This window comes from Echiichthys vipera, assembly GCF_963691815.1.
Source record: "Echiichthys vipera genome assembly, chromosome: 6".
Taxonomy (NCBI): domain Eukaryota; kingdom Metazoa; phylum Chordata; class Actinopteri; order Perciformes; family Trachinidae; genus Echiichthys; species Echiichthys vipera.
The window spans coordinates 15,283,044-15,297,719 of NC_139831.1; the positions used below are offsets into that span (position 1 = coordinate 15,283,044).

At 38.7% G+C, this 14,676-nt stretch overlaps 1 protein-coding gene across 1 annotated transcript; it reads right to left on the reverse strand.

The window, feature by feature from the left end:
- Positions 1 to 87: 87 nt before the first annotated feature.
- On the reverse strand, positions 88 to 9,548 carry p2rx3a (purinergic receptor P2X, ligand-gated ion channel, 3a). Its single transcript, XM_083915164.1, has 12 exons — positions 9,239 to 9,548; positions 8,295 to 8,430; positions 6,170 to 6,241; positions 5,410 to 5,479; positions 3,868 to 3,961; positions 3,592 to 3,669; positions 3,340 to 3,481; positions 2,739 to 2,875; positions 2,569 to 2,662; positions 1,433 to 1,498; positions 1,259 to 1,336; positions 88 to 1,170 (listed from the first exon to the last, which is right to left on the reverse strand). The coding sequence occupies exons 1-12, from the start codon at positions 9,361 to 9,363 to the stop codon at positions 1,042 to 1,044; spliced, it is 1,221 nt and encodes a 406-aa protein (XP_083771290.1). The 5' UTR covers positions 9,364 to 9,548; the 3' UTR covers positions 88 to 1,041.
- Between the last annotated feature and the right edge of the window lie 5,128 nt (positions 9,549 to 14,676).

Here is a 14,676-nt window from a genome sequence, read left to right on the forward strand (position 1 = left end):
GCAGTTAATTGTAGATGTAAAATTTCTTGTAAAATAAAAACCACTTACAATAAAATAAAAAAATTGAATACTGTTAATTGCACGGCTTTGTTGAATACTCGATTCGAATGGGTCAATTACAATATTCAACGGTCTGTTATTTATGAATAACAGAGCTGGTTGTGATCAAATCAATATCAACATTGAATTATGTATTTCTTTAGTAGGTAGCCGTGTCATAAGTGAGATAATGTAGAGCCAGTGGGTCATTGTTGGGAGCTAAACCCCGACAAAGTGATTAAATCCCTCTGCTCATCACCCTGCAGGAGTTCAATTGGTAATAATGACCTGTTTACTCTCCATTATCACTTACATGTTTCTCTCTGAGGTTAATGGCTGTAGTTTTAACAAAGCTTTATCTAAATACGGAAGAGTTGGCAGTTCATTGAGCTTTGCTTGAGAAGTTTTCTAACCAGGAGGCTTCAGTTATTTTTATGAGCTAAAGGCCATAATTCTTCTCTTCAGGCTCCCGCTTCTTCATTTTTTCAGATTTATTTTTGGGCTTTTATTTCCATGTACAGCTGATGAAGGACAGGAAAGGGTGGAGACATAAAGAGGGGATGATCTGCAGCAAAGGGCCACAGGTCGGATTCGAACCCAGGCCGCTGCCAAGGACTGAGCCTGTACTGGGCGCACCCTCTACCTGGTGAGACTGGTGTCAATATTCTCATCAAACTCTCAACAAGAATAAAATAAGTGTGCTATTTCCAAAATGTTCAAACTGTTCCCTTAAAATCTTCATACATATATTCATGACTGTAAATGTTTACTATATTGAAATCATCCTTAAGATTCCCACTTCCAGATTCCCACTTCTTGCTGCGAAATTGCAAAGATGGACGCAACGATGTGCTTCTTTACCCAATTCCATAAACTTGCCAAACTAAAACTGACTGCTCGATCCTGCCAACCAGAAAAGGCATAATGAATTTCTTGTCCTAAGTTAGTAAGGTAGAGAGAAAAGAGAGAGGAAAGTCCATTTCTTCCAATTGTTGTTGTCGATCAGATCGGTTGGTCAGTGGTAGCGAGGGAAATGGCTCCAGAGTCATATGAGCTCTTCATTCCTGGATTGAGGGACAGCTGGCTCCCTGGGCTCTGTGCAAGGGATGCCTCTATCTGAGCCTCTGACACCTGGATGGACAAAACAATGAAGACAATTAACTTCTACATGTAAGGGTAGTCAAACTGTTTACTACTGTATTGTAAAAACAAGCATTACCTCTTCAAACTTCTTTGCTTTGTACTGTTCTGCCCCTTTCAAGAAGTTCAGTAAGATAATGTCACAGAGAACCGTACCCTGCCGACACAGATAAAATAAAAAGTGTGACCAATGCGGATGCAACAAGAAAAATATGTTGTTTTTTTAAAAATCATCTTTTGCCTGATCACCTACCAGTCCAACAGAAGTGAAGGCAGCTACCAAGTTGATCAGTGTTGGGATTGTGTTAAACTTTCCTGCCTGGAAAAGATGGAGTCAGTTTACAGTTGACATCATGAACAATGGTGGAGCTGGGTAACATCAACATTTCATTTTTCCAAAAAATATATGTCACAATATGGCATGTTTTCAATTAAATATATACATAACAAATGAGAAGTACAGAGTATTTTCTTATTTAACTAAGAACTTTAGTGCAAAATGAACATAACGTGCAAGGATCAGAACGATCACAACCATGCACACGTCCTGACGGCTTGTTTAAAGACCGTTTCTGAATAAGGGCTCTGTGCATATTTATAAAGCACATCAATCTGCTTTATAATAAAGAAAAAATACATGGTATCTCACTTTTTACGATATGGGACCTTTAAATTAAATTATAGTTATATCTCTTTTTAAAACAGTGTTCCACACAACTTGCTTGTTGAAAAGTGAATATGTTCTTAAGGAGGATCATATGATATATGAATAGAGATTTTAAGGGAAAGCTACTGCCAGCAACAGTTATCCTCTAGAGCTCACTAACTTTATTTGGATTATTTATTTCTGTGCTAAGCTAAGCTAAGCTAACTGCTGGCTTCAGCTTCACTTTAGGCATAAAGACCTGAGAATGGTTTCAATTTTTTTTATTTAACTATCTGTAAGAAAATTTCTGCAAGAAAGCGAATACATGTATCCCTTTAAAGGGGGTCATTCATTCATTCATTACTTTAAGACTATCCACAATGTCATGTTTACTTGTCATTAGTAATCATTTATGTTGCCATTTGAAACAATTTATAGTATTATAGAACTTTAAAGCACATATTCCAATATTTTTATTATATTTTCAGTGACAAGCGTTGCAATAAATGTCAAGTTCGGTCTTCAAAATGAGCTTTAAAAACAGGTTTTAAATTCACACACACACACACACACACACACGAATAAACATAAGCACACACAAACACACAGACACACAGACACACACACACACACACACACACACACACTCACAAACACACACACACACACAAACACACACACACACACACACACACACACACACATGCACTCACGCATGGTCATCACAGTTTAACACGACTCACATTGCCAGTGACCATAACATCAAAGCGGATTGCAAACGCTTTGTGAAGTGTCCGAAAATCAGTCCCATTCTCTGTCTTGAAATATTTGGCGAATCTGGATTCAAAGAGAAGAAAAAAGTGAGTAAAGGAGTAAAAAGATAGACATCAAGAGGACAAATCAGCCTCACTACCTGAAGTTGTAGCCATTGGAGACGGCATTCTTGGCAAATGGTGCGTCCAGTCGCGTGAATGAGTACCTCGGCACACAATTTTCAATGTCCATGTCCAGGTTACACGTCCATTGAATGTTTATTCCTATTTCTCCACCCTAAAGAGAAGGAAGAGGAAAAGGGAGAGCGCCTTCAGACCCTTTGTGGTCAAGACTGCATGACACATTTTAGCCCAATCAGTACGTACTGCTAATGTAGGAGGCGGTTCTGAATGAAACCAGTCTTCAACTGCTGATCGCAGTGATTCAACTGAAATCAATTTAATTTACTGCAAAATTTTGCCATTTTAAACTGTGGTGTGACCGAATAATGAGATCAGATGATGGTGAGGAACAGGTCTTTGTTTATATTCTCATGTATATATTAAAATTTAACTCTTTGACACATTATTTAGATGGGGGTTTATCCTTAATGACAGTATAACCCTCTTTATATTCCCATGCATGTCAACAAAACTGCCTCTTTGTGCGTAGTTCCCTGTACAGTTACAACATTTTAGCCTTAAGGATGATGAGTTAAGGGCATTTTGAGGAAGAAGGAGGAGATAGAGGACGGATCACACCTTTTGTGTCATGTTCAACAAGTTCTGGCCAGTGTAGTTCAGTATGTCTCCCACACGAAAGATGGGGCAGAAGGGGTTCGTCTCCGGATGGTAGGTACATTTCTTGATCTCTTCGGTCGACATTGTGGAGGGAAAGTTCCCCCTGAGAGGAAAAGAAAGAAGAAATGTACCAGGTTATAATGTGTGATTATTGGAGATTTCCCCCATCTTTCTTTTCATCTGCTAAAACTGCAAAATGTGTGTGTGACCTACCTGGTGACATCGAAGAGCGGAAAGCGAATGCTGTTTTTGATGAAGATGGTGAAGTTGTTCACATCTAGCATTGGTTTGCTGGGCGGGATGTTGACAGAAGTAGGGATAAGGATGATAATCAAGGCTTTCAATGAGAGAAGTGTCATTACATCTTTGTGTATACGCATGTGTGTGTGTGTGTGTGTGTGTGTGTGTGTGTGTGTGTGTGTGTGTGTGTGTGTGTGTGTGTGTGTGTGTGTGTGTGTGTGTGTGTGTGTGTGTGTGTGTAATTCTTACACAGTAACTTGATCGTTCTCGGCTGGACACCAGCCCTCAATCTCACACCGACCCTTGTTATCGTTGGGTCGGATGCAAGCACCCGTTATTACCCCTGGTGTATAAGAGAGGAAGAGGGGAGGTTTGTCAGTTAAAGAGAGACACAATGATCTGCTTTTTGGGCTAACACACTTGAAGTCATAAGAGTTATCAGTCATTTGTGTGCTCAGTTGCTCAGTGTGTAAATGTGGAAAGACGCCTACTTCCTGGTTTTTAGCTCATGCTTCTCTGCTTTTACATCACTTTTTTCTTCTTCACACAACTGAATGACCAAACTAACAAAGTTGTCAGAATCAACAGTAATTACAAATCCAACTTTAGTTTGAATTAGTGGTCAGAAAATGAGGCACACTAACGTTAAACTGAACAAAACATTAAGGTTATGTACATACTTATTTTTCAGCCACTATGTATAGGATTTGCAATTTACAATAATTGTCAGCAGGGTTGTCTCATTCTCCTCAAAACAGAATCCACCGCCAGAGAAACGACTTTAAAGATGCAAAAATACCATGAACATCACTACACACATTAACTTTTAATAAGGTTTTGTCCGTCTGATCAAAATCATGAGACGTTTATAGCAGTGGTTCTCAAACTTTGTACATGACGTACCACCTCAGAACATATCCGGCTCTCCACCACTAAGACCAATGTTCAAGTACAGTTGCGTAGGCCGACACTATTCAGCTACGGACAGGAGGCTTTATTCCTAATCAGAAGATTATTTATTGTTGACTGTCTTCAGCCATGACTTCAGTTTCAGACCGACTGCCCAAGATATTCTCCTGATCTGAACTTCTCTTCCTAATAGTTCCCATTTGGAGTCACGATGCAGTGTTTTCTGCTAATCATTTTAACTCTGCTTACTCACTTGCCATCACAGTTTTTCTCGTAACTAATGAATGTGACTACGTAGCAGGCTGATATATGATATATGATATATGATATTGAAACAAAAATATTACTGGAAATGCTGGACATATTTTAAATGACATTTCACAGATCTTAAAAGTATTTTTATTTTGAAATGTTGTAGTATTTTGATAGTATTTTATTAATTTAGTAATTAATGTTTCCTTTTTTTGACATTTTTTTACACACGCCACCAGAGAGAGCTTGCTTACCACCAGTGGTACAAGTATCACAGTTTGAGCACCAGTGTTCTACGTTTACTATAGGATCTATTGCATGATTAACTGACTGAGCACTCTGCAGTCTTGTTGTGTGTTTGAAAGAGCAGAGTCTCGCATTTCTACACCGGCTTATCATCCTGGAATAGATGAAAAAACACTCTGGCTTGTTTGAATTTCTTAAAACCAGTCACAAACGTCTTGGGCGTCGCTAAGCGGATGAGCGCTGTACATCCAGTAAGCCAAATTAAGAGGAGCATGATATTGAGCATACTTGGAAAAAAGAAAAATCAGTTTAATTCTACATGATCAGGTAACACCTTAAAATCTTTGATGAGGTGAAAGTTTCTCTTAAAGAAGTTTGACTCACCGTTGGAAAGAATGGTGCCATAATGCTTGTGGCAGTCTTCATCTGTGTTACAACTAAACCTCTTCCCAAACTGAAAGACACAAACAAACACAGCAATTTAACATCATGTGACATCACTTATACACTTAACCCTTATTTAAATGTCCCACTTTCACTGGTTCAGTAATCATGGATGAAGTGTAGAGCTTTTTTTTGGACAAAAGTATTATTAAACATTTCAATATAACAAATGGTAATAATAGAAGAAAGAGAGTATGAATGCATTTCTGATTTTAAAACACCTGCCCATGTCAAACTGTAGGAAGTGTAGGATTTATCTTTAAAGTGCAACTTTGCAGATTTTGATCCGAAACTGTGTCAATGTAGCGTGGGCAGTACATGCAGATGTATTCCATGACAACTTGAGGACTTTTTTGGGTGAGCAAAGAGCTCCGGGTGCTGGTGGTTAATCTGCATGTACTGTCCACACAGCAGAGACACAGAGCAGGTTGAAAATCTGCAAAGTTTCACTTAGAACCGGCAGTTTGCCTTCATGTCAGTTTTTACAAGTTGAAATAAATGGTTTCATTGGAGTTATGATTGAAGTTCCTCAACATTAGACAAGTTAAATCAGCAATGCAACTTATAAACAATACAATAAATATATAAAAATAAATCAAGAGTTTAGAGTCTGACGTCATCGTGCAGGACTCTGACTGCAGAAGCCACGTTTGGTCATAAAGTGAAGTGTTACAATGCAGTGACGGTGATTTGTCCTCACCTCTGGACATCTTCCTTGAAACTGATTTTCTGTGATGATGACTTTGGTCATGATGCAGAAGATACCTGAACCCTGAAACACAGCAGAATTTTATTTTATTTTATGTAGCTTATAAACTGACGGACAGCAGGTTACCACGCAGGAAGGCAACGCTGGTATTGTTTTCAAGTGTGTGTGTGTGTGTGTGTGTGTGTGTGTGTGTGTGTGTGTGTGTGTGTGTGTGTGTGTGTGTGTGTGTGTGTGTGTGTGTGTCTGTGTCATCATGGTGAAATGAAGACCTTCCTACTGACCTAACATAGAGTTGGTTTGGAGTATTTTGTTAGGTGTATATAAACAAGTTTGCTGTTAAGATCAAAATAAAGGTTGACTTTGAAAATGGGTGTGACACGAGGGAAGGGCACCAGAAAATAAGGGGGTAGGGAAAGGGAGACATCATCATTAAACTGATAACAAGGAAAACAAATAACCAGTTTCTGGATCATCTATGGCATTATCAATTCTCACATGCACCTCACACCACCACCAAACCTTTCATTCCCCCTTCAAAGTGCTCTACTTGAAATACTGAAGAAAAAATTGCCTGCATGTGGTTCTCACTGACCCTTCCCCAACTTGTCAAATACTGACGTTTTCAGACGGCCCTCAGCGTCTGATACTGACACACAAGGCACTTACGCATTCGCTGCTGATCAGCTATCAAAAGAAACAACAGAGAAACTCGGAGTACAGCAGAAGAAGAGTGACTTCATTCTCTGCTCAGGACGACATTACTCCACTGTGTCTGTTCATAGAAAATAGTTGTTTACTGCTAAATTAATGTTCTGAATGCCGAGGACAGGCAATTTAAAGAGCTTATGTTTGTCTCAGATAGAGAACCTCAAAGTTGAAGATTTATAAGAAAGTCAATTGCATCAAAGGTCAATGGTCATGCTTGGGTCGGTCTTCAGCTAGGGTCTGTTTTGACACAGGATAAAGCTGTGGTGGTGGATGGGTCAAACAAACACCGGACTTTCACACAAGAGGCCGTCTTTTTTGTCTCATGTTTCACTCTAGTTACATTACAAACGCACTCATTTTAAACCGACTAAGGGTCTTTACGAACCTTAACCATGTGGTTTTGTTACCTAAACCCAACTATGAGTTTTGTTTGAAACACAGCCTTAACCAGGGGTTCCCTCTGATCAAAACAGCAACCGTAGTGAAGTGTCACAGTTTAACGTGCAGCGATACCCAGTGCAAGTGACATCAAGTTGGGATGAGATGGAGTTTGAAATACTGCAAATGCAAGGGCTTTCATTTGTGTCACCACTGTGTAACCTCATTAGGAGATATAAAGTGACTTAACAGATGTTTTATTTAAATACAAATCTTTAAGATTATTACTTTAAATGGATCTGATTTAGTCGTTTCTCTTGCGTACTAACATTTACATATCTATTCTACTCTTCTGGCTGACCAACAGTGTAGGCATTTATTAAAAACCTTTGGTATTATCTGATAAAAAGTTTTGTTTAATAGCTTAATTTAACATAACACAATGATTTCAGCCACACAAGCTAACTGAAACACATTTATAACAATGACATTTGTCATTTCCATTTCAATAAAATGGCATGGAAATGAAAAAGAATGACAAGAATATTTAATGTAATTTTTCTAATTATTTGTACATTCAAAGGAGATATGAGCTGTTTGGAAATGACGTTCAATAAACATATTCTTGATTTAACAAGCATTTACCTTGATTTGTTGTTATTTCAGTTCCCTCCATAGAATTTACAAACCCTAAAAAAAACCCTCCCTGAGTTTCTCTTTCATACAATGTGGTGGGAATGACATCTTACAACATTACATTATTATTAAAATGGGCATTTACGTATTTGCCATTTTAATTTAAAGTTAAAACTAGAGCAATATTAAATTCATAATGAAGTGATCATCAAAATGTGGCTAAACAAATGTAGCTAAAGCCACACATGAAAGCCCACTTTTAATACAATAAAAAGATGTGGTATGTTCCGATTAGTGTCGAGTAAGTGTGACAAAAAACATTTTTTTTATTTATTTATCGCATTTCTGCCGAGAACCACCCACTTATGTTTTAAGTGTTGTCAGGGTCACACACCTGTTGGGGGAAGACATAGTCGGCCACATCCATCACACGGTCGTTATGGTAACCAAAGCCTTTTACTTTGGTCATCACAGAGGACTCGATGCCGGTGTCGGTCACTTGATAAGCTTTCTCGTGGATGAAGACCCAGCTGCAGGACACAAAAGATTTCACAGCAGGTCAAGAGTTCAGGTAAAGAAATGGAAAACAGGAAAACACTTCTGGACACAATTAACTGTCTTTTTTTTTTTTTACAATATCAAATTCAACCTTAAACAATAGCTTTCAGGTTACCATTGCTGTTCCATCCTTACTCATGTTTTGTTTTGTTTTCTTTCATTTCTTTTTCAACAATAATGAAGCACCATGCTGATCTCCCTATGTATGACATTTGAGTGACAGGGCTAAGCTGTTCCAAAAAATAAATACTTTGCACTCTTTGAAAACCCTGTTCACCTTAATGCTCATACTTACACTCAAAATACCACACTTTATTCTCCACTACTGGTACTTTTACTTTTAAAGATGATACTTTTCTGCACAATGAGTACTTTTACTTTTGATACTTTAATTTAATTTTGCCAATATTACTTTCTCTCTTTTACTCAAGGACAATTTTGAAAGCAAGACTTGTAAAAGTATTTTTTTTACATTGTTTAATTTCTACTCTTACTTAACTAAAATACCTGAGAACTTATGTCACTGTTCTGCTAAAAAAGGGACTTATTTAAACCCTAAATGCAGGTGGTGTCTAGAAACTGTAAACAGTTTTCACAGCAACTATTTAAAGGTGAACTGAAAGTAGTTCTAGGGAAACTGTGGCAGGAAACCCTGGACAAATATAACTGAAGCTATCTGCGTGACAAGGTAAGTAAAAAATGTTGTTGTTGTAATGTGGGTGAACAGATGACACAAAATCACAATGACTCACTAAAAAATGCAAGAAAAGCCTCACTGACCCGATAAAATAAATGATGATAAGCAGCTGTACGATCCGGTTGATGATGCCCACGGACCAGCTCTTGACCACCACAGACTTGGTGGTCTCGTAGGTGAAGAAGTCAGTGACGCAGCCCCACACCATGGCTGCTTGTCAGCGCGAGACAGAGAGCGACGGACGACGGGTCGGGTCCTCCTGGAGCCTGAGAGAAAAGTGCAACTCCTGTCCAGCCTCAACAGGTGCCTTCAGAGCAGCAAGGTGGTAAAACTCTAGCCCACTCCTGATTCTGATGAGAGAAATCTGGTCTTGATCTTCACACCGGTCCTGTCTTTCACTCACTTAGCATGGCCTGTGTTCATCTGCTTCATTGCATATTTGATGCTTAAACCTCACTGTCTCTCTCCTCTTTGTTACACTGGTTTATGACACAAGCTGGACCTCCCCTTCCTTTACTCTAATGAGTGAGAGGAAAATGTTCAAGTGTCCTTCCGTCCCTCCCTCCTTCTCTTTCCTTCTTCACCACAAATCCCCATCTCCCTGTGCCTCTCTTCCCCTACCATCTCTGGCTTATTGTCACACACACACACACACACACACACACACACACACACACACACACACTAAAACATACAATTACTGGGGACACAAACACTATCCCATCCATTTTCTGACATCTTTTCAGTGGGTTTCTCACATTTCTCGGATGCTTTGATCCGAAGTACACTTCATTCACGTTTCAGTGTTAGTGAGGGAATCTAACTCTCAAACCTACACGTTTCACTCACAGAACCTTAAAGGATGCATCATCTCAAGCTGTTTAACAGCAGCAAGTTAGATACAAGTAATGAAGTAAGGAGTTTGTACATTGCATGATCTGTTTATTTATTGGTTTATTTCATAGTGCGGCTCTTTAACAGATATTAAATAAGACAGTCTAAACCTAACCTTCATCTGTTCACTCTGGTTACGCAGTTACATTACACAGGCTTCCTAAAGATTGTGACTTAAGCAAGTTATAAGTATATTAGTGTACAGCTACATCAGCTATATCATAGTTCATGCTGTTGTTCTGTTTTTTTTAAACCTCTTGACTCATCAATTCTAGTCATTTAAAAATATGCCTTATCATAATTGTAAGTGAAATGGTTTAAAGCAAGATCCCATTCCTTCATCTGTCCAATAGTGCTGTTCTTACGGTCAGCTTTGATCAGGGGTTAAATTGGACCAAGACTCAGCCACTCAGACCTACGCTCTTCTATCAAATAAATCATCTTTATTCATATGACAAAAGGCTTACATAAAAGGCATCTCCAAGTGCTGAACATAAAAAGAGTCAAAAAATAAAATAAGTTGAAATAAAAAACATACATAAAGATGTAAACCTAGCGCATCTTCAACAAAGTATACAATATATTTATACTTCTCTTGATCTTAATAATTCAAACAATGACTAAGCATTAGGCCAGAGAGCATTGTCCTAAATGAGGTAAAGTAAAAACTTTCAAACATCAGAACTTTCACAGGGTTTCCTCTTTTTTCTGTCGTGCGTTTCCTAAAAAACAATGGTTGCCACCGTCTATAAAATGGAAAAAGAAGAAGCAGCTACCGGTCAGTCGGACATCAAAGATGGCAGCGAGTTATAGGAGGATGGCGAGGCAGGGAAAAGGTTTCATAACAGAAAGCACATTGCTCAGCCATCTTGCTTGTATACAATGTTTTGCTTTTACAAAATTATCCTATAGGTTTAACTAAAGATGGTTTGCAGCAGGTTGCCTATAACATTTGGTAACTAACAACCCTGAAACCACATAACAAATCCCAATACAGTAATCTCTGATGTAGGAACAAGGCCAAGCAACTCAACTATACACGAAAACATAGGAACTATTTAGCCAAAATTTGAAATGCTTGGCTGTAGCAGAAGGCAGGAAGGGCTGGAGAGCGGCACAATAATGAGTGTCTGCAGGCAAAAGCGAATCATGGTGGAGGTTCCTTGTAAGTTTGGGGCATCATTCTCGCAAATGAAGTTGGAGATTTGGTCGGGATTAATGGTGTCCTCTATAGTGAGAAATACAGGCAGTTACTTATCCATCATGTAATACCATCAGGGAAGCGTGTGATTGGCCCCAAATATACAGCCAATGTAATTAAGAACTATCTTCAGCGTAAAGAAAAAAAAAGAAGTTCTGGAAATGAGGGTATGGCCCCGAGAGCCCTGATCTCAACAACATCAAGTCTGTCTGGGATTACATGAAGAGACAGAAGGATTTGAGGAAGCCTACATCCACCGAAGATCTGCGGTCAGTTTGTGTGTACTCCATGTACATCGATATGTCATGATTAAAACAATTCTGTATTCATGAGGATTTTTTTCTGTGCATTGCTGATTGTGTTTTCATATTTATCCTGGCTCATCCATGCTGCCTTCATTTACAAATACATGCATATAAATATATTTCTAAATATTTTTAACACTGCGGACCAAGAGATGCATTTATGGTTTCTTGAAATTAGCTGTGAAATCTTCTGAAGATGTCGTAACTTTTCACTCAAATGTTTAATATGTCTCCATTTAACAGCATTTCTCTACATCGACATATAGGAAAAAAGAAATCTGATTCTATACTTCGAGACCCCACTGTAATAAATCATAAACTGTGTTATTGACAATTTTGCAATAATTGGGACATATGATATGACCACTTCTCAATACACTCATGAGCACCAACAGCATTACTGCCTTTCACATCAGGGAGATAATGTAATGATGCAATGACAGTGCGTGTGTGTGTGTGTGTGTGTGTGTGTGTGTGTGTGTGTGTGTATGTGTGTTTGTGTGTAGACACATGTGCCCAGAGACTATGTCATTTCTTAAGTGGGTCCATTATGCTTGTGGTCAATTAATGGTAACCTAATACAAGACAGGATAAACAGACATGCACAAGCTTTCAGGCTGCATGTGACTGTAGCGTTTATTACAAAGACTGTAAGCATTCCTGTAATGGTCAGTGATACTGTGAAACATATACATCTGCAAATACGAGACACCATTTACCAGATTGTAGATGCAAACACACACGAGGGGGGAGCACAGGACTTGTCTGATGCATTTCTTTGTGAAAGGGGAAACCGTTGTGAAAGTGATCATCATTAAACAGGAAGGGATCTATGTAAACACCATCACACTAGATCTGTCTTTGACCGCTACATTTAGGACATGCCAGCACACAAACATCCCAAGATCACGTGAACAAAACCTCACACATGCATGAACAGCGACGTGACTTATTTTTGGCTCAGGCAACGATGGTCGGTCCATCACATTGGTCTGAACTGAAATATCTCAAGGAATATTTGATGGATTGCCGTTTGGATGTTCCCCCAGTAGATGCATTTTATAGATTTTGGTGACCCTCTTTGTCTTTTTCTGTAGTGCCACCATCAGGTCAAAGTTCTCCTCTGAAATATCTTCCTATTTTCTAGAGGCCACCATGAGGTTGACATTTGTGATTTTGAGTGAAATGTCTGAACAACTATCAGACGGATTCCCATTAAATTTGGTTCATCTATTCATGTCTGCCTCAGGGTAATCACTTAAGTGACCATCTGACTTCTCATTAAGTCATTGAATCAGGTCTACATTTTAATTGTCACTGTGACCATGTTAGCACGCAGGAATAAGCATTTAGCTTAAAGCTCACAGAGCCACGAGCATGGCTGAAGGCTCTTTGTTTTCCCAGAATGCTTCAAAACATGACATAGAAATATGTGAATTTGTGAAGTTGCACCGACTGAGAACAATTAACTCTGTGGAAACGTGAATAATGTGACACATAATTGACAGTAAACACGAGGGTTCATACTGAGGACATTCAGTCAGTGTAACTGCAGCAGGGTGTGTAGGAAGAGTATCTTATCATCAGAACCAACGCTGTCTAAGTGGAAGTGAACCACACATCCTGGAGCTCTTGGCTCTTAAAAACCACCCTGTTCGACCCTAATATAGCTGCCTTTTTACAAACCGCTGTGTACTTAGGCCTCGGCTTCCCGTTCGAAACCTCTGTCTCTCCAACATTGACTTGTGTCGCCATCTAACTTCTGATAACAAACACTCCCAAACCGCCCTGCCTGGTTAAATGGGCCTGATGTACAACACTACAGTGGATATCAATCATACAGGATTTTGCGTAAGACTACAGAAGGAGCTAACAACTCGGGTGCCACTTCTTCAGTGGAGTTTCCTGTAGTGAAATAACAGTACATATTTATTTGGGTTTTTTTTGGTGTTAGCTCAGGTCCTAATCACAATAATGTAGCACATGCTTATACATGTACATATTTCAGAGTCAGGTTATCATTCTATTATTCATGTATTCTCCAGTCCATAGGGCACCTAGCCCATTATCATGGTCTCCAAGGTTTGAGGCTGCACTCCGGTTTGCAGATTTTTCAGTTCATGCGTACTGTCATCTTCACAGAGAGAAAAGATAGTACGACTATACGTTGTAGTTCTTGGGAGTATATTTTCCATTCTGTTTCCCAGTATGCAAACTACAGGATATAAAGATTTATTAACATTCATTTCTTACTGTTGATTCTAGGATTCTTGTCCCGCCATAGGACGCGTGAAAGCAATTGTGTATGTATAAATTAAGTTCTTGTGCAGTGAGTATGGAGGAATACGGTAACTCTGAAATGATTTTGGAGCTGCGTTTGTTTGCCAGTTGACATGACATTAGCTGTTAAAATTTAAATTTCTTTCTGATCACTTAAAGGACTTGTCGACTAAAACCTTAGGCTCAAATATTGTTCTTTGTACCTGTAGTTACTATGTGGTTATTGGCAGTGTCGTGGTGGTTTTTGTTTAAAGGGAAACATTTGCTGTTATTTCTTAATGCAAATGTGTCTATGAAACACAATTATTGATGTGGTGAAAGCCTTAAAGAAGACCGCCTTGAAAGAACAAGTTTATTTCAGTCAATCAACATATCAATAGCTCTGGTGCTCATAAGCAAAATGAGCCATCATGATTGTTGTAACTCCTTTTTATGTGTTGTGAGGATCCGGTCAGCGTGAGAGCTCAATGAACACTGTTATTTATTAGTTATGATGCTTTTGTAAAAAATTGACGTTCCAGGAATTGACTTGACCACTATGAAGGTTTGATTTGAGCAAAACCTGAGAAAAGCTACTTAGAGTTAATCTTTGTTTTAGTTGATCTATTTTCCCTATTTTATTTATTGGTTATGGGGCTGTTGTAAGCGCATAGTTGCAGTCAGTTTCACCGAAAACCTAACTGATTAGCTGGATTACTGTTCTGTAATGACCCTTCAACTTCAGAATTCAAGGCAATGCTTTTTGTAACAAAGATTGCTGTGAACTTAAATTCTGCATCAAAATAAGTGAAATATGTGTTTGAAGGAGTGAAATGATTAGTAGTTAGCATCTAAAATAAAA

Excerpts from the sequence above, each read along its gene's own strand:
- p2rx3a (XM_083915164.1), bottom strand. The coding sequence starts at position 9,363 with ATGGTGTGGGGCTGCGTCACTGACTTCTTCACCTACGAGACCACCAAG. Across the intron at positions 6,242-8,294 it reads ACTATGTCTTCCCCCAACAG|GGTTCAGGTATCTTCTGCAT; the intron begins GTGTGTGACCCT and ends GCTGTGTTTCAG. Across the intron at positions 2,876-3,339 it reads TGTTGAACATGACACAAAAG|GGTGGAGAAATAGGAATAAA; the intron begins GTGTGATCCGTC and ends CCTTCTCTTTAG.